General features: G+C 43.4%; 1 protein-coding gene across 1 annotated transcript in view; it reads left to right on the top strand.

The window, feature by feature from the left end:
* The window catches only part of B3GNT2 (UDP-GlcNAc:betaGal beta-1,3-N-acetylglucosaminyltransferase 2), a 29,374-nt gene extending 7,587 nt beyond the window's left edge, over nucleotides 1-21,787 (top strand). The window contains exon 2 of the mRNA XM_059079279.2: nucleotides 19,275-21,787. Coding sequence (XP_058935262.1) covers nucleotides 19,284-20,477 — 1,194 coding nt within the window. The 5' untranslated portion in view covers nucleotides 19,275-19,283 and the 3' untranslated portion in view covers nucleotides 20,478-21,787. The remainder of the gene's footprint in view (nucleotides 1-19,274) is intronic.
* Nucleotides 21,788-24,419: the final 2,632 nt, after the last annotated feature.

Genomic DNA, 24,419 nt, shown 5'->3' with positions numbered 1-24,419 from the left:
CCCCTGTACTGTGCTTTATATTTCATCTAAGCCCTTAGCAACCTTATGATAATTGACCATATAACTTCATTATTTGTGGTCTGTTTGAAACATTGCTTGGTTTAAGTAGGTGCTTGATATTTGTTGAATTAGGTCACTTCATCAGTCTTGCTGGGGGAAAACTGAGGGCCCAAACCAGGTCAAGGACGGTACAGGATTAAAATGGAATCTTAAAAAAAAAAAAAAAAAATGGTCATGAAGAACCTAGGGGCAGGACAGGAATAAAGATGCAGATGTAGAGAATGGACTTGAGGACACGGGGAGGGGGAAGGGTAAGCTGGGACAAAGTTAGAGAGTGGCACGGACATATATACACTACCAAACGTAAAATAGATAGCTAGTGGGAAACAGCCACATAGCACAGGGAGATCAGCTCGGTGCTTTGTGACCACCTAGAGGGGTGGGATAGGGAGGGTGGGAGGCAGGGAGATGCAAGAGGGAGGAGATTGGGGATATGTGTATATGTATAGCTGATTCACTTTGTTATACAGCAGAAACTAACACACCACTGTAAAGCAATTATACTCCAATAAAGATGTTAAAAAAAAAATAGAGGATATGGTACATTAAAAAAATAAAGTGTGTGTGTGTGTGTGTGTGTGTGTGTGATTTATTTGAAAGGGAGTGAGAGAGAAAAAGATAGTGGATGGGTTAAGATTTGGAAACCAATTAAGGGAGGTGTGAAGTAAATGAGCTACAGATAGGGGTAGTTGGGACATTTCTTAACCTCGGGACTCAGAGGCTGTAGTGGTATTGGAAGGAGGGTCCAGAGGACAGGAGTGTAGGGTGAAGGAAGACCCACCATAGACTTGAACCCAGAACTGTGGAGAGTGCTCATTTCGGGGGATGAGGCCAGGAGCAAAGGCTGCCAAGATGCAAGAGAACCAGTATTGGAGAATTGGGGTTAGGGGATGGATGGTCTTGAACTTGGGGTGGGGGTAGGGATGGTGGCCAGCAGTATTAGGTGCTCTGGGAAGTCAGGAGAGGCAGAGGACTGTGAAGATTCTAGAGGGGTGAAGGAGATTGGGAAGGTCAATGCACAACAAAGGGGCGTGACAAGACATGGAACCTTTTCAGGAAGTTGTCGGAGAGGGAAAGAGCAGCCTGTGCCTGGAGCTACTGGAGAGGGAGAGCTTTGAGGTGGACGATGACATTGATACAGGACCCCAGGGGAGCAGCAGCAGGGACTGTCCCAGGGGACAGTAATCTTGTGGGGGCTGGGGATTGACTTACTGAAAAGGGAGACTGGTCCATGTGGAGAACTTGAAGTAGATTTTGGTCCCTGAGCTGACATTAAATATCTTTGTAACCATGGCAACCCACTTAGCTTGTTCCCTCCTCATCCCCACCCCCTGCATAATAGGAAAAAACCTGCACAGCCAAGCTCTTATGTTGATTGTTTGAATCCACTGCAGTCATGAATATGGACCATATTTAAGGTCCATGGACCATTAACTTGCTAAGGCTTATAATTTGTGCTTTAGAATTCTGTTGTTGTTTATTTTCTTTGCAAAGCACTTAACATCCAAGTGCTTCTTGAAGTGCTTCTTGTTTTTTTGAGCCCTGATCAGGGAGTAACACGGTTGTTTAAAAAAAAACAAAAACCAACTTCAAGTCTGGGTGTAGATTGTTCAGTGAAAAACCTGGTGATGTTTTCAGAATCAAATCTATTTGTCTTAACAGTGAAAGGGTCAAAGTGGGTTTGTTACAAATACCATCCTCTATAAATATTTAACCTTTGGGACTAATGACATGTATTTTACATTTATTATTTTATGGCTAAATTTGATGCTTGTTTATAAGGAACTTATGTAACTTTTATTCTTTAAGTAAATGAGATGCAACCCTTTTATTTTTCTTCTCCCTTCACCACAAAAGGAATTATTTCCTTCAGATGAACTTAAAATATCTCTCATGAATACTCCTATTTTTAACTGACTTTCTCTCTTTTGAATTTTTTTTCCTCAAGGTTCTGATGGATCCTCTTTAGAAAAAAAACCCTCTTTATAATGGAAATTTTTAAACAAGTGCAGGTAACAGAGAATGATATAATGAAGCCTCAGGTAGCCATCTCTGGTTTCAGCATGATGGCCTCTCTTTTTTGTCCGTGCCCCACATGTGACTAAGATGCTATGTGAGCACCACCCAGAGTGGGAGGGCAAGCTCATGCTGGACCTCCAGGTGTGGGTGTGGGAGTCATCAGTGTAGAGGTGGCAGAAGTTCTGGGAGTGATTGTACCCCTCGAGGGAGGAAGGAGTGGACACAGCGTGCAAATGACACTGAGAGACACAGAGATTGCTGTGGTCCCTGATGTTTCCAAGGAGGTGATAATCTATGATATATGAATGTGACATTCACAGAGACACTTAAAATTAGGTGATTTAAGAAAACAAATTTAGGGTTACCAGGGGGTAAGGGGGAGGAGGGATAAATTGGGAGATTGGGATTGACATATGTACACTACTATATATAAAATAGATCACAAATAAGGACCTACTGTATAGCACAGGGAACTCTACTCAGTACTCTGTAGTGGCCTATATGGGAAAATAATCTTAAAAAAGAGCAGATATATGTATATGTGTAACTGATTCTCTTTGCTGTACACCTGAAACATAACACAACATTGTAAATCAACTATACTCCGATAAAAATTTTTTAAAGTAAATAAAATTAGGTGATTTAAACTGCTTGGTAAAAGAGGCCCAATTTCTAAGCTGCTCAGCAGTGTGCTCATATATTGAGCAAACAACATGTTTTCTTTTATTTTGACAACATAAATTTTTCTTGGCAGGTGGCCAGAGAAAGCGATGTTACTTTTTCATCCCTTCTTTAAATATGTAGATGTAAGTCTTGGTTGAACAGCTTCCCCTTTAATAGAAAATTTGGACAAAAAGCCAAAATGTCACTATTTTGAGGATGTATATTTGAAATCCATGTGATTAATTTTGATATTAAAAAAATATCTAAGAACAGTCCTGAAGCACCCATCTGTAACTTGGTGAAATTTAACAACATTTGAGAAAGGGAGAAGAGGCAGGAAAGGAATCAGGGAGATGGAGGCTGGGAGAGAGGGGAGCCACTCTGCTTGTTTGGTACCCCATCCTGAAGTTGCCACCCCAGGGTCACTTGTCACTAGAGAGGTTGTCTTCTGGGAGGAGGATGGCCTCTGACTCTGGAGAAGAGGTGGTCTCCTAGGGACACGTATTTTCATTGGATACTCTGTGTGTGAAGAGCAGAGCCTGGTGCTCAGCAGTTGGGGTGCTTTCACCTCACAGTTATAGCCTGTGGGTTGGGGAGCCTCTTGGTCCTGCCTCCCTCCAGGGTGAGGAGAGTGGATCTCAGCTCACCTGGAACTATTCAGGCTGGGCAGCATTGCTGGGGGTAGGGGGGGCCTGGGTAACTAGCTCTTGGCAGTCCTTTTGAGGGGCTTCAGTTTGGGGAGTCCCACGTTCTAGGAGGAGAGGATTAGATACAGTGCACTAGGGGAACCGAGGGTGTCCTTATGGAGAAGGCAGTAGGCTCTGAACCTGTACCTTTAAGTGTGGGGGCAGGATTGAGAAGCAAGAGAATGGATGTCTCAGGCTGGGAGAGCCAGCATGAGTGATGGTGTGAGTGAGGACAGCAGTTGTTCTTAAGGGCTGCTGGGTCCCAGGAGGGGGTTTTGAGGGTGGCATACTTGGATCTAGGATGGGGTCTTTGTGAGAGCACTTAATGAGGACAGGGTGCCAAGTGGTCCTCCATCCTAGCTGAGCCATCCATGCAGCTCTCTGCCTGTCTTCAAGTTTGGCAGCAGCTGAGATGGGCTTGCAGGCCAGGAGCTGCCCATTTGGGTTCCCAGTTCCTGCCCCCTCCCTCCACTCTCCAACTTGGGAACCTCAGACAGGTTTCTGGAAGCAGTTCACTTATCTGTAAAATGAGGATACCTCAGTAACCACTGTGTATTCCCTTGGGCCTTTGGCACAATTCCTGGCACGTGGACAAATGTTACCGAATCCAAGCTTGGACAGCAGCTCACTGCATGACAGGCCAGTAAATCGAGAGATGGATTGTTGGGGCAAGGAGTAGGGGCTATATTCGGAAAGCCAGCAGACTGAGAAGATGGTGGACTGGCATCCAAAAGAACCATCTTACCTGGGTTAGGATTCAGGCTGCTTTTATGCTAGAAGGGGAGGGGGATTTGGCTGGTTGTTGCAGACTTCTTGGTGTCAGAATCCTTTGTTCTTGCAGCTGTCCGTGTAGGTGTCTAAAGGTCATGTTGCTCCTGTAAACCTCCAACAAGACAAACGTTATTCTTTGTTCTGCAGCTTTTTATATGAATGGGAAAGTGTTATACCTTTAAAGGTCAGAGCCTTGAGAATGGACTGTCCTGTATATTGCAGTCTATAGGCAACGCAATAGAATGCAAAGGTTGAAGTAAAAGAAACAGATTCAGTATGGAGTCAGATTTCTTCTTCCCTATTACAAAAGCCGCTGGTGAATGGATAGAGGCTGGTGTGCAGTTGTTAATTTTTCTTGTTGTAAGGAGTGTCCTTGGTACCTCCACCCCATTTCATTTCTTTTTCCCTCCTCTCTCAAGATGTCACACCTGTTGATTTCCCCCCCACCCCCGTACGAGGGCCTTTCACTGTTGTGGCCTCTCCCATTGCGGAGCAGAGGCTCCGGATGCCCAGGCTCAGCGGCTGTGGCTCACGGGCCCAGCCACTCCGCGGCATGTGGGATCTTCTCGGACCGGAGCATGAGCCTGTGTCCCCTGCATTGGCAGGCGGACTCTCAACCACTGCGCCACCAAGGAAGCCCCGATTCCTTTTATTTTAAAACAGCATTATTTACATCTCTGCACATGCCAATTCTGTACAACTCTGTGATTTTCATGCATGTTTTTGAAAGAGTGACTCAGGCAGTTATCTCAAAGCTGCTTCTCTAAGAGACTCCAGGTGGCTAAGCAGGGAGTCCTGGAGCCCAAGGCATGGCACTTGATGCTCCTTGGTGTCCCCTTGTGTCCCCTTTGTTGTACCCTTTGTTGTACCCAAGGGCAAATGCTCTTTAAGGAAATTTGTCACTGGAAACCTTCATCCAAATAGCCACAAAATTGAGACTTCCCAAGGCAATTTATTAAATTATTTAAGAAAAACACAATGAATGTCAGTGGTATTAATGCAATCCCAACTTGCACCATGTTCAATCAATGTTTATTTTGGGAGATATATTTTTATTTTGGAAACTAAACAAACTTTTATTTTGCAAGAGTTGATGGAGGTGCTCTCAAACCGTACATTTCATGGGGACAAGGATTACCAAATTCAATAGAATTGGGGAGGGCATTGGTGATCGAAAGAGTTTGTAGAGTACCTATCGGAAGTGACATAGGTGAATCTCTGTCGGGGAAAATGGCAGATTGAATTTGGCTGCCCAAGTGCTTAACATTGAAGTGATTGTTTTAAAATCTAAAAAATTTTACTTCTCTTTATGGTCATTTATTATAGCCCATGGAATTAAGTGGTGAGGAATGATGTAATTTTGAAAGTCAATCCTAAAACTTTGAGGAGAGTCAACTTTTGATTTTGTTAAATTAGTCTTTTTCTTAAATAGATTTATTTATTTATTTTTGGCTGCATTGGGTCTTCATTGCTGCGCACAGACTTTCTCTAGTTGCGGTGAGTGAGGGCTACTCTTTGTTGCCATGCACAGGCTTCTCATTGCAAGTGGCTTTTCTTGTTGCGGCGTGCGGGCTTCAGTGGTTGCAGCACACGGGCTTGGTAGTTGTGGCTCGCGGGCTCTAGAGCACAGGCTCAGTAGTTGTGGTGCACGGGCTTCGTTTCTCCACGGTACATGGGATCTTCCCAGACCAGGGCTTGAACCCATGTCCCTTGCATTGGCAGGTGGATTCTTAACCACTGCGCCACCAGGGAAGTCCCGTTAAATTAGTCTTTAATTGAGTATTTCATGCATTTTACTGTGTAAAATGACAGTAATTTCTTTTCCAGTACCTGTGTGAAAATATTCTTTCTTAATTGGTTTCACCAGCTTTTCTCTATGTGTGACTGTAGACAGAAGTAGCCCACATAGCAGGTCCCAAGTTACCTCCTCCTCTCCCCATCTCTGTCCACCAAGATTGCCAAGCCATGGCTGATGGCCTGCTTGTTTCCAGAAGCACTTATACAAGGTCAGTTTGATAACTTAGTTTATGTAATATAGTTTATATTATATAATGATAACTTAGTTTCTAGTCCAGTGCTGTAATTTATGCTTGAGCATTTTTATTAATTTTTAATTGCCTTCTTCCTCCACTCATCCCATCCCTTGGGCCTTAGTTTGTTTACAGATTTGTTTAATCATATGAGACTGTTTCCTGGGATTTTTTTAGGTGATGTCCTGCATTGAGATGACACCCAGTGATGCTGTCCTGATGGGTGAGGGTGAGGCATGGAGGGGAAAGCACAGGAATTGGAAAAGGCTTATGACAGTTGTGGAGAGGAGTGGCCTGGCCTGACACATAGACAGCAAGGGGCCAGGGAGGGTTTCTGTGGGCCGGAAATGTAGGGCCTGTGTGTGATTATTCAACGATGATTTGTGTGGAGCAAAAGATGAAGAAGGTCAAAGAATAGAAGTTTTCCTTTATTTAATCCTCGTTCCTTTACTGCCCCTCCCCGTTTATGTCCTTCTTGTCCTCAAATGTATTGACTGTCAATATGTTGTCAGAGTGGCAGATGCTAGAGAGACTGAAATGAAATGGCCCAGCCCCTGCTCTTGATGGCCGAGTGCCCTGTGGGGTTTGTAAGACTTGTTACCGAAGAGGTGCAGTAAGTCAGATAAATGTGTGTGAAGTGTTAAAGACAGCAAAAAGGAAGTAGTAAAACCACTGTCTGGGGGCAGGACGGGTTCACGGTGGTGCTGCTGCAGTCTGCCTTGCTGGCCTTGTTTTTTATGTTGATGACTCAGAATTGAAGCTACGACCATGAGAATGAGACTTTGTCGCTGATGATGATTCTCACTGCGGGACTCCTCCCTACGCTGACCCTGGGCAAGCCTCTGTGCCTCTCTGCATCTTGGTTTCTTCTTCCGTACAGGAGGTGGTTGGAGTAGATGAGCTATAAGGCCCTGGAAAAGAAATTCTTGTAGCTTCTTTTTGGTAATGAACTAGGGATATGGTCTGTGTGTGGAATGCGTGGCATGTTCCGGAGAAAACAAGTCAAAGGGTGAGAGGGTACAGTTTGTGGCCAACACTTGCTCTTCCATCACCTTTTCTGACACGGCCAGTGTCCCTTGCTCTCAGAGCCTGGAGAGCTGGGCTGCAGGCCCACTCAGAGATCTAACCTCTAGCAGGTGGGAGGAACGTCCTGGGATGCCTTCAGCCTCAGGCTGTGGTTCCCCCGGCAAGGGATGGGGAGAGGAGAGGCAGGGCTTTTTCTGTGTAAAAGCTCTTGCCAAAAGGGTTTGCCCTTTTGGTTGAAGCTGCTGCCGTTTCCTCAATGTGGATTAACACCTACCACAGAGCTGCAGGGACTCCATCCGAAGCAGGGGTGGGGCCCGCCTTACCAGACCAGGACCTCTGGGCACTTTAAGACTACCGACTGGTTCCCTTCTGGAGATTCTATCTACATTATTCCTTTCTCATGCTGCTTAAAAACAAAACGCAACCGCCTGGCTTTCTTTGAAACTGCCTACATCTTCTGGGTATCCACAGATGCAATGATTTTACTTCCTAAGTAATTTTTTTTAAGTGCAATTTATTTGAGGATTCTTGAAATCTTCTTTGAGCAACCAGGTTGTGTGGTAGAAAGAGTTTAGACTTGGGGTCAGGGTCCAGGGTCCAAGCGCCGGCTCTACCCAGATTAGCTTTGTGACCTCAGAGTAATTGCTTCACATTTTTGAGTTTGTAAAGATTAAATGAGGGCTTCCCTGGTGGCGCAGTGGTTAAGAATCCGCCTGCCAATGCAGGGGACACAGGTTCGAGCCCTGGTTCGGGAAGATCCCCCATGCTGCGGAGCAACTAAGCCTGTGCACCACAACTACTGAGCCTGCGCTCTAGAGCTTACAAGGCACAACTACTGAGCTCGCGTGCCACAACTACTGAAGCCCTGCATGCCTAGAGCCTGTGCTCCACAACAAGAGAAGCCACTGCATTGAGAAGCCCGTGCACTGCAACAAAGGGTAGCCCCCGCTCGCCACAACGAGAGAAAGCCTGTACGCAGCAACGAAGACCCAGTGCAGCCAGAAATAAATTTTAAAAAGAAAAAAAAAGATTAAATGAGGTGAGAATATCCCGGTGTGGAAAATGGGCAAAGGGCATGAGGAGTGGGAAGTCAGGAAGGAAGCACATGAATGACGATGGGTCAGTTAAAACAAGCAGAGGTCCTTTTTTTGTGAAGATTAAAAAGAAGGACAGTCAACGTGGAGAGTGCTGTGCTCTTGGGTGTGTACAGCGAAAGGATAAATCAATCTGGCTTTTGTTTTTGGTGGGGGATGGGTGGGACGGGGAATAATATGATTATATTCTAAATGACTTTTAAAATGTATGTTCTCTTTGTAATTTTTCCAAAGGAAATAATAAGACAATGGACAAAGATGCACATATAAGGCTGTTCATCAGTTTTTCTTTTTCGATTATAGGGAAAATCAGAAACAACTCGTGTTTGGTTTTTTTTTTTTTTTTTTTTTTTTTAGTATTAGGCTGCGCTGGGTCTTAGTTGAGGCATGTGGGCTCTTAGTTGCAGCACACGAACTCCTAGTTGTGGCATGTGAAGTCTTAGTCGTGGCATGCGGAATCTAGTTCCCCAACCAGAGATCAACCCAGGCCCGCTGCATTGGGAGTGTGGAGTCTTAGCCACTGGACCACCAGGGAAGTCCCCGACTCATGGGTTAGTGATTAGTAAGCCAGGTGCTCCCCAAGAAGCGACTGCCTGCATTGCAGCATTTCTTTTCTAAAATGGTTTCCCACCTAGGTAAATAGATGCCCCCAAGCTTCCAGTCTGTACTGGGGCCTGCCTTCCTTTATGCACGTTCACCCTGTCCCTCTGCTGTCATGGCCTTGGTGGGGGTACCACTTGCTGGAGGTCCTCCCCTCACCAGGAAGGAATGTGGAGGCTCCTCTCTGTGGGGATGGGATGAAGGAGAGTTGGCTTGGGTGTGCTGCCAGAGGACGGATGGAGCCCTCATCTAGAAGCACTGCGGAATCCCACGCTCCTGCATTCCCACACTGGAGGGCCTGGGCTGCCTGTGGGAAATGAGGGTCTGGGCTGGGCTTTTCACCACAGTTTACCTCTTCAAATCTTGCCCGCACCCGCCCAGGTGAGACAGATTTCTATAAATACATATGTGTCGTTGACTAGCACACATATAAGTGATTTTTCCTGTGTCATCTCTTTGGAGAAAGGGCATGTATATTTAGTTAATCTCATTTCTACTGAACATCTGTATTCAGTGAACTTGACCAGATGACCCCAATACCTTTCTATTCAGCAAATGCTGAATGACTCTCAGTTGCCATGTGCTGGGGTAATGGTGGTGCAGGGTGAAGACCTTGATCACAGAGGATGCCCTAACTCCTGGGAGGTGGGCTCTTCAGGAGTGACACTTGACCTAATTTAGGAGTAGAAGCTCTTCAGGAAGGCATGGCAGACAGAGGGCACTCCTCAGGTGGCAGAGTGAAGCTGGGGTTTTTCTGGAAGAGAAATGTGTTTGCTATGGTGGAGGTTCAAGTGTATATGGTGTGGAGATGGAGGATGTTGGCAGGAGGTGGTGTGAAAGGAAGCACAAATCATCATAAAGGGACCAGAAGGGCAAGTGAGTGAGAAGATTGGAGGAATGAGGCTGGTATTTAGGCTGGGGCATATTCTTGGGCAGGAGAACTCACACAAGAGGGGAAGAGGCCATGAGGCCCTAAGCTCCAAGAATGGGAAGAGAGGAGTTTTAGAAGACAACACAGTTACAGTTAGGCTATGAGGGAGCAGTGCCATGTTGGTGGTGGTGACCAAACCAGGGAACAGCATGAGAAGGGAATGTATGTACAGGGGCTGAAGACTGAGTAGCTGGGGAACAAGGCATATTTGGGAGCTGTGGGAAGTAAGGCATTGGGCTCCTGCGTAGCCAGTGGCAGAGCCTGAATGGGATAGAGGACAGGTGAGGAGGAGGTGCAAGTGATGTTACAGAGGTGGGAACACAGATGTGCTGGATGTGGAAAGCAGGGGGAAGAAGCAATTCAAGGTCCTGCTGGGGAGTGCACATGGGAAGTTGATTCAAGGTCCTGCTGGGGAGTGCACATGGGAAGTTGATCCATTGCAGATGAGGGACCCAGGAAGAGAAACTCCACATGGCATTTACTATCTGGAGTTAGCTGGGTCAACTTGTGATACTTCTTCTGGAGGTAATGTTTAAGATGATGGATAGATGGGTTTCTAGAGAGAGAATATTTGTCGAAGAGGCAATGAATGACAAAACTTGAGAAGTATGCTTAGTGTTTGGAGGAGGAATCAGAACCTGTGAAGGAAGACTATTGAAAGCCCAATGCACAGTAGACAACACCCTGGTATGGTAGGTTATATCATCCCCATTTTACAAATGAGGAAACTGGGGCTCAGAGAAGTCAAGCAACTTGCATAAGGTCACACAGCTAGTAGTAGGTAGCATAACCAGAATTTAATTCTGGGCTCTCTGACTCCAAGTACCAGACTAACTATGGATCTGGAACATTTCCATCCTCAAAACATCTACGAGCCTTGTTTTATAATGACATAATCTTATACACTGAAGATCTAAAATTCTTACCAGTTTTACTAAAGGCAGGGGCAGGATGGCCTCTGGGAGGGTTAATTCCCTATCATTGTTTACTAAATTTTCCTCTTTCTCCTTTTCTGAAAATTCTATGCACGTTTATTTAAAGAATGAACTTAGTGATTGATTTTATTTTAAGTGATAAATACCATTTGAGAAAATCAGCCACATTGGGTTTTGGGGGAACTATAATCAATGGGGACCAAAACATGTCCTATAGACACTTTGATGTATAATGTCACCTGTGGGGGCATGTAGGTAAATAGATTCATCATATGTACTTTTCCCTTTAAATTTGGAACATGAAGGGTACTGCTAATGACTATGAAACAAATACCTTGAATTTAGCTGATAGTTGTTCTAGGACTTACACCAGAAAGCAGTCAGACACATGTTCTCACTTCATGGCAGCTTCTAGGTGAGATTGTGGGGGGAATCCTGGGGCTCCCCGGCACCAGCCCAGGCAAGAACCGAGGCCAGGCTTCTTGCTCCCATTAAGGGACGAACTCTAGGTACGGCCCAGCTCTTCTGGTCCCACTGAGCTGCTGCACTCACACCCTTATCTCCACCCCACTGTCTGCCCTGAGTGCTGGGAGGTGGCCCCCAGAACCACTTAGCTGCAAGCTCTCCCTGTCTCTTTATATGAGCAGAATCTGGAAAAGTCTGGCAAGGACCAGGCAACAGATGTTAGAAGCCTGGGAAGTAAGGATTTAGCCACTCTCACCAGGCTTCTGGAGGGAGGATGGGGGAAGTTGGGCAGGCAGAATGACGTACACATCCCCTGCCCCCGTGGTATGGCAGCAGGCTTGGGCTCTGTATCTCCTGGGGGGGTTGTGGGTCCCGTTTGCGCAGGAGAGTGAGCAGGAAGCAGGACGCCCCTAGACACGGAGACCACCTGCTCAGACTCCCGTGACCGAGTCCGGAACTTGGATTTCTCGCCTCCAGGCCTCAGCCTGACTAGATGGGGTGGCTGGTCATTTCATTTTCTGATTACAGGAAGGTCCTGCCTTTCTTTTATCTTTCACTTTGGTACTGGGGGTGCGGGCAGCAAAGGCAGTCCTGGGCACAGGTTTTGGACTGGGTCCGGGTGTGGTTGCTGTTCTGTCCCTGACCAGCTACTCGTGGCTGTCTGCCTAACGTGCTGGAGCCCCTTGGGGTGGATGGAGGAGTCAGGCTCTGACTCAAAGCTTTGTGAGAAGGGGTCTTTGTGGTGGTCAGTGGCCACATTCAAATGTCTTCTGGCCAGCGCTTCACTTTCAGAACTGGAGGGAACCTTTTAGGACCATCCTCTTTAGTGGTTCCCAGTCTAGTGTCCAGAAATGAAACATTGGGATTGTTTAGACTGCATATTGGAAATGACTACAGAATAGTCCTTCAGTAAATGTTACTTATGACCCTGCCCTACCTCTCATATCTGACTTTGATGGTAGTTTTGAGGGTTCAGATGTATAAATATAAAGCTCTAAAAATTTTAAATAAAAACAATTTGTAAAATAATCTTTTAAGAAGATTAACCATCGAAAAACCAGACCATATGTCCTAAGCCTGTGCTGCAGTGTTCACTTGTATCATGGTTTAAAACTCAGATGCTAGAGTTTTAGGAGGAGCCGCTTAGGTTTGAATCCTGGCTCTTCCATCTGCCAGCTGTGTGACCTTGGACAAGTTAAATCTCCTCTCTGAGTATATGCCTCATAGCATCACTGGTGCCTGGCACATAGCCAGTGGTACCTAAATATTTATTAAAATAAAGCATAAGTGTTCATATTCTACTGTTATTTTGAGGAGTCCTCTCTAATAGATGGCTTCAGGCAGAGAGCACAGGCCCACGGAAAGGTGTGCAGTGATCTAGGGATGGATGTTGTGACGGAGCCTGTGCTGAACACCGCAGGGTCCAATACAGGGCTGGAGTGTCTGGGACTGGGGGGCCATGGCCCAGGCTAGTGATGTGGGCTCTAGAAATGGGGACCTGGCATTAGGATTTGTGTGTGATGTGCCCCAGCCCCCGTCCCAGGCAGTCTAGATGTGAGTGGTAGAGGCTGCTGAAGGGGAAAGATGGTATGGCAGCATTAAAGAATATGAAAATAACCTATAATCCTACCACCCTGATTAACCTGGTTTTGTTTTTGTGTGGTATCTTATCTGGATTTTCACAGTTTAAGTATGGCATCTGTACTATTTTATAATCCATTTTCAGCTAACACAATTTTTTTTGTGTGTGTGTCTCTACCTTTCTAAATATTTTAATTACAAAACAAAGAAGGAAGTTGTTGTTAAAGAAAATCAACTGAAGTGTTTTAGAAATTTTAAGACTGTTCAGTCTCTGTTGGGGAGAGTCTACTCCCAAGTACAAAGTGAAAGCTAAGGTTGTTCTTTGTCTGCATATGGGATTTTCTATTTTTGTTACTCACAGTAAAAATTCTGTGTCTCACAGTGAGGGTTGTATAACATCTTCCCTAGCTTCAGGATAGGTTTTCTTACTCAAAATTCTTTTTGAGCAATGTAACTTCCTGCTCAAAAAAGGACACGGAATTGGTTTTATGTCTGTAATGGGAATATTTAGTCAAATATTCAGAGAGCTTTTTCCCACAGATATTTTTATGGAGGTCACTGCTTTAACCTCCTTTCCATGAACTTTGGTTTATTGTAGGAGTCTAGTTCTCATGCGAGGGACTGTGCCTCAGTCACAAATGAAAGTTGACATTTACACTCAATGGAAATGTATAATTGAGGATCTGGGTGGTTTTCCCACCCTTCCTTCTCAGGTTGGTTTGGAAGAAATGCCCTTTAGAAGTAATGGTAAGAATTAGCCCAAGATGCACGTTTGGGAATTTAGAAAAGGAAGGCTGGCCCCTTGTCAGAAGTGGGGCTGGGAGCTTCTAGGCTCCAATTTCCCTTTCTTTGGAAAGTCTTTGTAACAACCAAATGTACCATGACCCAGTGCCTTGGGTCTTTTCAGCCTTGAGCCAGCCCTTGAGACTTCACTGTTGACCTGGACCAGGTTATAAGAATGGGGCCACGCCTTGTAGAAAAAGGAGGAGATCCCAAAAGCCCTGGATTAGGAGCCAGAAGACTGTGTCATCTTGGCCTTACCTCTTAACTCTGTGGTGACATTTAGGCAGCCCAGTTATAACTCTCTTGGAGCCTCTGTTTTTCTCCCTGGTAAAGTGGTATCCTCTCAGCTTCCCTGAGGGGGTACAAGTGAGAAATGGACAGGAAATGTTCTGGAATCCTTGAATCAAGGACTCAAATCCTTGAAACAAGGGGAGGATGGTGTCCCTTTGAGAGCCACAAAGCCCTGTCTTGGCCGAGAATATGGGAGGTCCTGGCTGGGTCTTGATGGCAGAAATAAAAGCCTGAATTGCCGTGATAAAGCTGGAAACCTTAGCCAGGGTCAGCAAGCTTAATGCACTCTTCAAAGTATTCCTGAAAGAAGGATTGGTGCTTTTCGTGATACGAAACTTCACACCATCAGTTCAGATGGTTCTGGCTGGATTGCGGGTATCCATAGGTCTGGATGCATAACTGGCTCATTTATCTGGAATTATATTATTCACCCTGAATCTTTTCCTAGGAAAATTAACTTATAGTTTCATGACCTGCTATGGAAAAGTACTGTGCTTCTCTTTTTTTCTCCCTTAAGCTGACCTGTTTTACTGTAGAAATTTCAGGAATAGTCTACTGATATCCATACTCCTTTTCTGAGTTGAAAATTTCTGCCAAGTAGTTAGCTGTTCATAGCATGTGCTGCTTTTCCTTCCAGGTCTTCTTTCTCACTGTAGTCTTTCTTCATTGAACCCTCATACTTTTCCTTGTCCTCCTTTCAGCCTGTTCACATGAAGGGCAAGACCAGTGATACTGGGTCAAGTGCTACTTCAGCTTTAGAAAAGTTATCCTAATTTAGAGAGAATGGTTTGGTTTTGGAAAGTGTTTTGTCTTGAATCTGGAGGCCAAAAAAAAAACCTTAAAACTATCCATGATTTATTTGCTAATAAGATGACTAATTCTTTAATTGTATCAGATACCCACACAAATACATTCCAAGTGTCCGCTTGAACTCTCCTGTCCTGGCAAGTTAGGCCCATAACAAAGAGGTTTAGGGTGCCAAAGATGTACTGGCCTTCAGTTTGCATAAAAGGTGTGCTCAGAGGCTCACTTGAAAGGAGCTGACCTAAGGAGGGCATGCATGGCCCATAGACTTATGAATTATTCAGGTTGTGTGTGACTCGGGGCCCTTTAAAACTATAATTAAGGAGTAGGGAATATCTTGTGGGTTTTTTTTTTTTTAACTGCCATCTTTGGAGGAAGTTTACGAAGGCCCTTTCTTGGTACCTCAGTAGTGGGATTCTTGAGGGGGTGGAGGGTGGGTAGTGGTTGAGGAGTGAGGGGAGAATCGAGTGGTGATGGGAGGCTGCTTACCTGGGTGAGCTGAGAGCACCCACATAACTTTATCATCTGCCATGTTCTCTAGCTGTGTAGAGGCTTTGGGGAGTGGAAGGTATGGTGTAGGGACTGGTTTTATAAAAACATGTTTTACTTATATGTCCTTAACCAAAACTATTTAGCAGTGATAAATACAAGCAACTAGATTTGGATCTACTGGACAGATTTTAAGAGACGCAAAACAGTTTGTGAATTCCCATTGATCTAATCTGGAGTGTTCAACATTGTGATAACTTCGCAGCATTCTCAAGCTTGACAAATACTTCTGCCTTGAGACTATTTGTTAGAACCCAGTGAATTTTTAAATCTTATAGTAACAAATAAATAAACACTACCCTTGACTAAAATACATAATCAATAAGTTACAAGGATGTAATGGACAGCACAGGGAATATAGTCAATATTTTATCATAACTTTGTATGGAGTATAATCTATAAAAGTAGCAAATCACTATGTTGTATACCTGAAACTAATATGTTGTAAGTCAACTATGCTTCAATTTTAAAACAACAAATAAACAAAATCCCATGCTCCTCCAGTGATACCAAACTGTTTCCTTTACACCATCTTTTTTGAACTTTCACATTTTAAAAAAATTTTTATTTATTTATTTATTGGCTGTGTTGGGTCTTCGTTTCTGTGCAAGGACTTTCTCCAGTTGCGGAGAGCAGGGCCCACTCTTCATCGCGGTGCGCGGGCCTCTCACTGTCGCGGCCTCTCCTGTTGCGGAGCACAGGCTCCAGATGCGCAGGCTCAGTAGTTGTGGCTCACGGGCTTAGTTGCTCCGCGGCATGTGGGATCTTCCCAGACCGGGGCTCGAACCCGTGTCCCCTGCATTGGCAGGCAGAATCTTAACCACTTCGCCACCAGGGAATGAACTTTCACATTTTATATTGAAATTTTAGAAGAATCAATGTTTATTAGTTGCAGCACCCCCCCAATAAAAAAAACCCATTTTGTTCTAGAGGTCAGAGAAGAGTAGCTACCATTTGACATGGTGGTCTTAGAACCCTGATCACCTTGGCTAGGATTCCAGCTCTGCCCTTAACACAGTTATTTCTTTAAATCTGTTTCCTCAGGTATAAAATGGTAATAAAAGTAACAATACCTACTTCAGAGGCTCCCTGTATCAAGATAATGCACCGTGCCTGAGAAGCAATACTTCTCTGGGATTCTTTTCTTTTTTCTTTTTTTTTTTTTTTTTTTTTTAAACATCTTTATTAGAGTATAACTGTTTTACAATAGTGTGTTAGTTTCTCCTTTGCTACAAAGTGAATCAGTTATACATATACATATTTTCCCATATCTCTTCCCTCTTGCGTCACCCTCTCTCCCACCCTCCCTATCCCACCCCTCTAGGTGGTCACAAAGCACAGAGGTGATCTCCCTGTGCTATGCGGCAGCTTCCCACTAGCTATCTAATTTACATTTGGTAGTGTATATATGTCCCTGCCACTCTCTCACTTCGTCACAGCTTACCCTTCCCCCTCCCCATATCCTCAAGTCCATGCTCTAGTAGCTCTGTGTTTTATTCCCGTCCTACCACTAATCTCTTCATGACATTTTTTTTTCTTAGAGTCCATATATATGTGTTAGCATATGGTATTTGTTTTTCTCCTTCTGACTTACTTCACTCTGTATGACAGACTCCAGGTCTATCCACCTCATTATAAATAACTCAGTTTCATTTCTTTTTATGGCTGAGTAATATTCCATTGTATATATGTGCCACATCTTCTTTATCCATTCATCTGTTGATGGACACTTAGGTTGCTTCCATGTCCTGGCTATCGTAAATAGAGCTGCAGTGAACAATTTGGTACATGACTCTTTTTGAATTATGGTTTTCTCAGGGTATATGCCCAGTAGTGGGATTGCAGGGTTGTATGGTAGTTCTATTTGTAGTTTTTTAAGGAACCCCCATACTGTTCTCCATAGTGGCTGTATCAATTTACATTCCCACCAGCAGTGCAAGAGGGTTCCCTTTTCTCCACACCCTCTCCAGCATTTATTGTTTGTAGATTTTTTGATGATGGCCATTCTGACTGCTGTAAGATGATATCTCATTGTAGTTTTGATTTGCATTTCTCTAATGATTAATGATGTTGAGCATTCTTTCATGTGTTTGTTGGCAATCTGTATATCTTCTTTGGAGAAATGTCTATTTAGTTCTTCTGCCCGTATTTGGATTGGGTTGTTTGTTTTTTTGTTATTGAGCTGCATGAGTTGCTTATAAATTGGGATTCTTTTCTGAGGATGAATTCTCAGCTGTAGAATTAATCTGATAGGAAAATTCTTTTTTTTTTTTTAAATTTACTTTTGGCTGCATTGGGTCTTCGTTGTTGTGCATGGGTTTTTCTCTAGTTGTGGCGAGTGGGGGCTACTCTTCGTTGCAGTGCGCAGGCTTCTCACTGCGGTGGCTTCTCTTGCTGCGGAGCACGGGCTTTAGGCGCCTGGGCTTCAGTAGTTGCAGCACGTGGGCTCAGTAGTTGCGGCACACGGGCCCTAGAGCTCGCGGGCTTCACTAGTTGTGGCGCACGGGCGTAGTTGCTCCACGGCATGTGGGATCTTCCCGGACCAGGGCTCAAACCCGTGTCCCCTGTATTGGCAGGCGGATTCTTAACAACTGTGCCACCAGGGAGGTCCCAACCTGATAAGAAAATTCTTTACCAAGTATTGCCATTCCACTTTTTGGGGTTGTCTTTTAATGTCAGGCTTATCTAACTGGTTGTTCTTGGGCCATCTGTCTCACTAGTGTTAGAAATCTGCAGTTACAACCCCAGCAAACCATCTCATTACTCTTTCTTTGTTCTGTTGCCCACAGCCCGAAATATATTCTTGGCCTTTGATATTTCACTAAAATGTCATTTTCATTTCTCTTTTCCTTCTTGCTATAAACAGCAGGGATCTTAAGAATACAGTTTGACTTTTGACAAATGTATACCCCCATGAAACCTCATCCAGATCAAGACATACACAGTATATTTCTATACCCAAGAAGGCCCCTCCTGACTCTCTCCATTCAAAACCCCTGCCCCTATCACTTTCAGATTTCTAGGGCCTAGATTAATTTTGCTTTCTTGAACCTAACATAAATGGAGTTTTGAGGTCTCTCTCTCCCTCACTGCACTGTAGTTGCTCGTAGCAGTAGTTTTCCTCTTTATTGCTAGGGGTTGTTCCAGTGTATGAATATAGCACAGTTTCATAATCCATTCTTCTGTTGATGACATTTTGGTTGGTCTCAGTTGTGGGCGATTTGGATGAAGCTGGTGTGAAGCTGGTTTCATCTCTCTGAACGCTCAGTGTGGTTAGTGTCTCCTCCACCTCCTAACCCTGCAGCCCTGGGCAAGTGTCTTAATCTTTCTGCCTTGGTTTCCTCATCTGTAAAATGGAAGGTCAGGAAACAATTCAAGGTTGTGGCCACCATTTAAAAAAAAATAGAGTAAAATAGGGGATCAGAGTGAATGACATGGAACTGCACATGTTGCAACTCACATAAATACAGTTATGTGTGTGTGCAGGTATGTAAATAATAACAAATATAAACTGTATTTGTTATGAATTGTGAGCACATCCGTTTGCAGCACACTGATTTGTATATGTCCTTGTGTAAGCAAGGAAGTTGAAGCACCTGTGAATTATCTAGTTAATGCATATCTTTGCCCTCCGGTGTCCAAAACAGCCACAGTGTTAAGGGTCATTTATACACAGCTCACTATAGGCCAACCACTGTTTTAAAAGCTTACATATAAAGGCATATAGCTCTCACAACCATCCTATGAAGTGGGTTATTATCCCCATTTTATAGATGGAGAAGCTGAGACATTGGTTATACAATTTGCCCAAGGTCACAGAGCTTGAATCTAGGATGATAAGGCCATGATTTGAACCCAGGCAGTGCAAGTCTAGAATCTGTGCTCTAAACCGCTATTCCGGGGGACATAAAAAGAGGCAAGTGACATGTGAGCAAACGCAATTAATACTAATCTAATCAATACAATGCTCCTCTCTTTTATTTCAGATATGAGAAATGAGTGTTGGACGTCGAAGAATAAAGTTGTTGGGAATCCTGATGATGGTAAATGTCTTCATTTATTTGATTGTGGAAGTCTCCAAAAGCAGTAGCCAAGAAAAAAATGGAAAAGAGGAAGTAATAATACCCAAAGAAAAGTTCTGGAAGATATTTGACCCTCCCAAGGCATATTGGAACAGGGAACAAGAAAAGCTGAACAGGAAGTACAATCCCATTTTGAACATGTTAGCCAACCAGACAGGGGAAGCATACGGATTTTCCAACATAAGCCATCTGAATTATTGCGAACCTGACCTGAGGGTCACGTCAGTAGTTTCAGGTTTTGACAGTTTGCCAGACAGATTTAAAGACTTTCTGTTGTATTTGAGATGTCGAAATTATTCACTGCTTATAGATCAACCCGATAAGTGTGCAAAGAAGCCCTTCTTATTGCTGGCGATTAAGTCCCTTACTTCACATTTCGACAGAAGGCAAGCAATTCGGGAATCTTGGGGCAAAGAAACCAATGTGGGGAACCAAACAGTGGTGCGAGTCTTCTTACTGGGCCAGACCTCCCCAGAGGACAACCATCCTGACCTTTCAGATATGCTGAAATTTGAGAGTCAGAAGCACCAAGACATTCTTATGTGGAACTACAGAGACACCTTCTTCAACTTATCTCTGAAAGAAGTACTCTTTCTCAGGTGGGTGAGCACTTCCTGCCCAAATGCTGAGTTCGTGTTCAAGGGTGATGATGATGTTTTTGTGAACACCCATCACATCCTGAATTACTTGAATAGCTTATCCAAGAACAAAGCCAAAGATTTGTTTATAGGTGATGTGATTCACAATGCTGGACCTCATCGGGATAAGAAACTCAAGTACTACATCCCGGAAGTTGTTTACACTGGCGTCTACCCACCTTATGCAGGGGGAGGTGGATTCCTGTACTCCGGCCACCTGGCCCTGAGGCTATACAATGTAACTGACCAGGTCCTTCTCTACCCCATTGATGATGTTTATACTGGAATGTGCCTTCAGAAACTTGGCCTCGTTCCAGAGAAACACAAAGGCTTCAGGACATTTGATATAGAAGAGAAAAACAGGAATAACATTTGTTCTTATGTAGGTTTGATGTTGGTACATAGTAGAAAACCTCAAGAGATGATTGATATTTGGTCTCGGTTGCAAAATGCTCATTTAAGTTGCTAAATTATGTACAAAACTAAATTTTGCATAGAAAGATGTATCTTGAATAGTTCCCATGTTGTGTTCTCTCACATTAGAGGTAATTTCTATGTAAAACCATCAAAACTGCCTTTATGAGTAGTATCCATATGAGGGCCTCTAAACCTTTCAGTGTAGTACTTTCTGAAGAGGGAAAGCAGAAGATCCTAATTTTTATATAGGATATGACAGGACAAATGGTTATGACCCTTCCTGCTGGCTAGTGGTCATTATTTTCTAACTTGTCCCCCTTGTCATCTGAAATCATGTTTCTGGAATCTGATCGTGTTAAGTTATTTTTGTTTTGCCCTCATATGATGGTAATCCTATTTCCCATTATAATGAGTAAATTATCTGCAGTTTAGGTATTCATAAACCTATTGGCTACAAAGACACTGTTATATATGACTCAATGCTTTTTGTGAAATGGAATTACATTTATTTTCATGAAATTTGGATGAATTTTTTAAATAGTCTGGAAAAATTAACTTCTGTTGAAATTTCCTGCCGCCCCAACATTTCCTTGGGTTAATCTAATCAATCAGTTTTGCAAAATGGGAATCACCGTGTGACATTCATCCAGTTTATCTTGTTATGGTCTTTTGGTCATAATAAGGAGAAAGCTTAACTATCTTGTATTTGGTTTGCTGGGTGGTGTCGTGATAGTTCTCTCTTTTTTAGTATTTGAAAATAATGAGTATGATTCCATAATCTTCAAACTGAAGATTGAATTGACCCTGGTAACCATATTGTGTTTATGATTTTTCATTGTGGACCCGGAAAGCATATGTAACTTTTGAACTTTAAGTGAAAAGATTGAAGTTGCAGACCTTTTTATCAGTGGTTTGTCAGTTTAAAACTGCAGAATTCTATTCTTGCCAACATGATTATGTGTTGCTTATACAAGATTATTGTCCTGAGTAGTGACTGCTTTCCTGTCTCAGTGTAGAAGTGCCTGTGTTTTTATTTATTGTTCAGATCAAATACCAAAACATTTTCTTAAATATATTTTGTGTAATATTTTATTTGTATACAGTGTTGTTGATGAATTATTTAACTAGAGCATGGTATTTTAAGTAGGAAGTATAACATATGTTAAATAAAGTTAATTGTTATTTTTGAATTAAAAATTTGGGGGGGGTGATATGAACTAGAATTCTGCCAAACTGTTGCTTATATATACTGTCTTGTAACATACTTTCTTGAGACATTTTTGTGTTATAGATATGAAGCTTCTTACCAGATGTGATTCTGGGGACTGTAAGAAGATGGAAATAAAGTCACCATATTTTTAATTGTCACGTGTAATGTGTAATCTATAATCTCTGTTTCCAGCATTTAATTACATTTTCCCCAAAGAGGCCATTTTTTTCCCCTCAGAAACTATTACAGTAATATTGAACTCTATACCTTTTCATCTGGCTTTGTATTTAAAATTCTTAAAAGTGCTTTCCCATGTAGAGTCTTTAGAGAGGAGTATGAATACTTATTTATGTTTCCACTTACAGTGAGTATAAAGGATTTAACTCTTTATACTCACTGAAAATGGAGTGAGTGGAATGGAGCAGCATCTTAAAGATTGTATCTTCCTAAGCCATGTCCATTTTGGGGTTTGTATCCATGGTGATGAAACATAGAGCAGCTTTGACCACTCAAGTTTCTTTCCTAGACTTTTGTTGAGAAGAAACTGCTAACGCTCAATTAAAAACAAGTAGGCATTGGATGAAACTCAAAAAACAGAAGGATTCGTGTTGTGAGAACATGTAGCACACTGTCCTCTCCTAGTGGGAATGTTGAGGCCATACTTGTGAGCAAGTATGAGGGCACAGATACTTGATGTGGGTTTGAAGATTTGTAAGCTTGGTCCTTCTAAAGGGTTCATGTGCCTGCATCTGACCTCTCTGCTCCAGTGGTTGTGAGTAGAGGGTGGTGGCCACATCACCACATCAGGTTTAGAGAAGAGTAATGAAGCTCTCAGAGCATTCATAGGCAATTGGTTCACAAATTGCTTGTGTCCATGTAACTTGACCATGTGTTCTTAAGTAATAGATTCTCCTCTGAGGAAGATTTAATTTTTTTCTTTTAGGGAGTCTCCTTCACTGAGATTTCAAGTCTACAGAGAAAGAAGAGATGTAGCAGGTTTTGAAACATGTTTGGAGGACCCCTGAGGGCCTTTGGTGAGCCTCTTCTTGACATGTGCCATTATTCGAACATCAGTCCTTGGTGCTGACAATGTCTGGTGGGTGAGATGCTCTCTGGCTCTTCTTTATTTGACAGAAGCTCTCATGCAGTCGTTACCTGAGCCCACAACACTGGTCATCAACCTCATGGGATGACCCTTTTCAGCAAAGGGATACTAGATGTTACAGCTTTCCACATGCTTGGGCTCAGTGTTGGTACTGACTGATCCCATGCAAGCGCTGTTGGTACCCATGAGCTGGATTCTCACCTGAGCTTCCATCTCTTGGATGTAAGCATCACAGCCTAATTCATTCGTGGAGAACTGTTCAATAACTGAGGCCTAAGTGGAAACTGCTTTTTGGACCTTTTTTCATGGTTACTCCCAAGTCATGTTGTTTTTGAGTTTGAGGGTTTTTGAGTTTGAGGGTCAAAAAGGCTAAATGAGCATTGCCAGAGTTTGGACTTTTCATAAACCCAACCACACCTTAAGAGGAAAAGGATGAAAGAGACCAGAATGGCTTATTTCCATCCCTGACCCTGGTTTCCTTTCTTGAGTTGGTTGAGAGAGAATGGAGAAGAAGGGCAAGAAGTTTGAGTCTCACTTGAAGTTGCATCCAGAATTAGAGGCACCCAAAGTGTGACCACCTCCTACTTTCTGCTTCTGATTGGTATGGTCTGGAAGTCTGGTGTTCTGGGTTATCTTGTTTCCCTTAGATGCAGGAAGGGAGAATGCATTTATGAAGGTAAAGGATGGCTTATTTTCACTTCCAGGAAAGCTGAAATGAAAGAAGCCTTTACTTGGGCCAAAAGTTAACTTTTCTGTGATTTGCCTTAAGAAAAATGTCAGACGAAGTAAAAATTCTTGTTTAGAACAGGAAAGTAAATACTTCATGTGCTGGGCTGTCTCAATTATAGGATAAATTAGTTTTTCCTTTATGTTAATTCTATATTAGTTTTATTTTTTAAATGCTAGGGTCATCTGCCAAGTAATTTTGAAACTGAGCTTTACCTAATTAGGGTCAACAATCTGAAAAATTAAAATATTTATCATGATTTATTTAGGTCTCAATACACTTGAAAGTTTTTTTGCCCTTAATATCTTTTTTAAAAATAAATGTATTTATTTATTTATTTATTTTTGGCTGCGTTGGGTCTTCATTGCTATGCGCGGGCTTTCCCTGGTTTCGGCGAGCGGGGGCTACTCTTCACTGCGGTGCGCGGGCTTCTCATTGCTGTGGCTTCTCTTGTTGCGGAGCACAGGCTCTAGGCGCACGGGCTTCAGTAGTTGTGGCTCGTAGGCTCCGTAGTTGTGGCTCGCGGGCTCTAGAGCACAGGCTCAGTAGTTGTGGCACACGGGCTTAGTTGCTACATGGCATGTGGGATCTTCCCGGACCAGGGCTTGAACCCGTGTCCACTGCATTGGCAGGTGGATTCTTAACCACTGAGCTACCAGGGAATCCCGCCCTTAATATCTTGAAAGGTAGAGGCCAAGAATGACACACTTTTGTCTTTAAGGAGGCCCTAAAATCTTGTTTGTTCACATCACATATGAAATTCCATATTTATTAATTATAAGATTCAGTACTTTTTTTTTTTTTTTTTTTTTTTTTTTTTAGCGGTACGCGAGCCTCTCACTGTTGTGGCCTCTCCCGTTGCGGAGCACAGACTCCGGACGCGCAGGCTCAGCGGCCATGGCTCACGGGCCCAGCCGCTCCGCGGCATGTGGGATCTTCCCGGACTGGGGCA

The sequence above is a fragment of the Kogia breviceps genome, chromosome 11, assembly GCF_026419965.1.
Source record: "Kogia breviceps isolate mKogBre1 chromosome 11, mKogBre1 haplotype 1, whole genome shotgun sequence".
Classification (NCBI taxonomy): domain Eukaryota; kingdom Metazoa; phylum Chordata; class Mammalia; order Artiodactyla; family Physeteridae; genus Kogia; species Kogia breviceps.
Note: the sequence above shows the minus strand (reverse complement) of the source record. Positions and strands in the feature narration are given on the sequence as shown.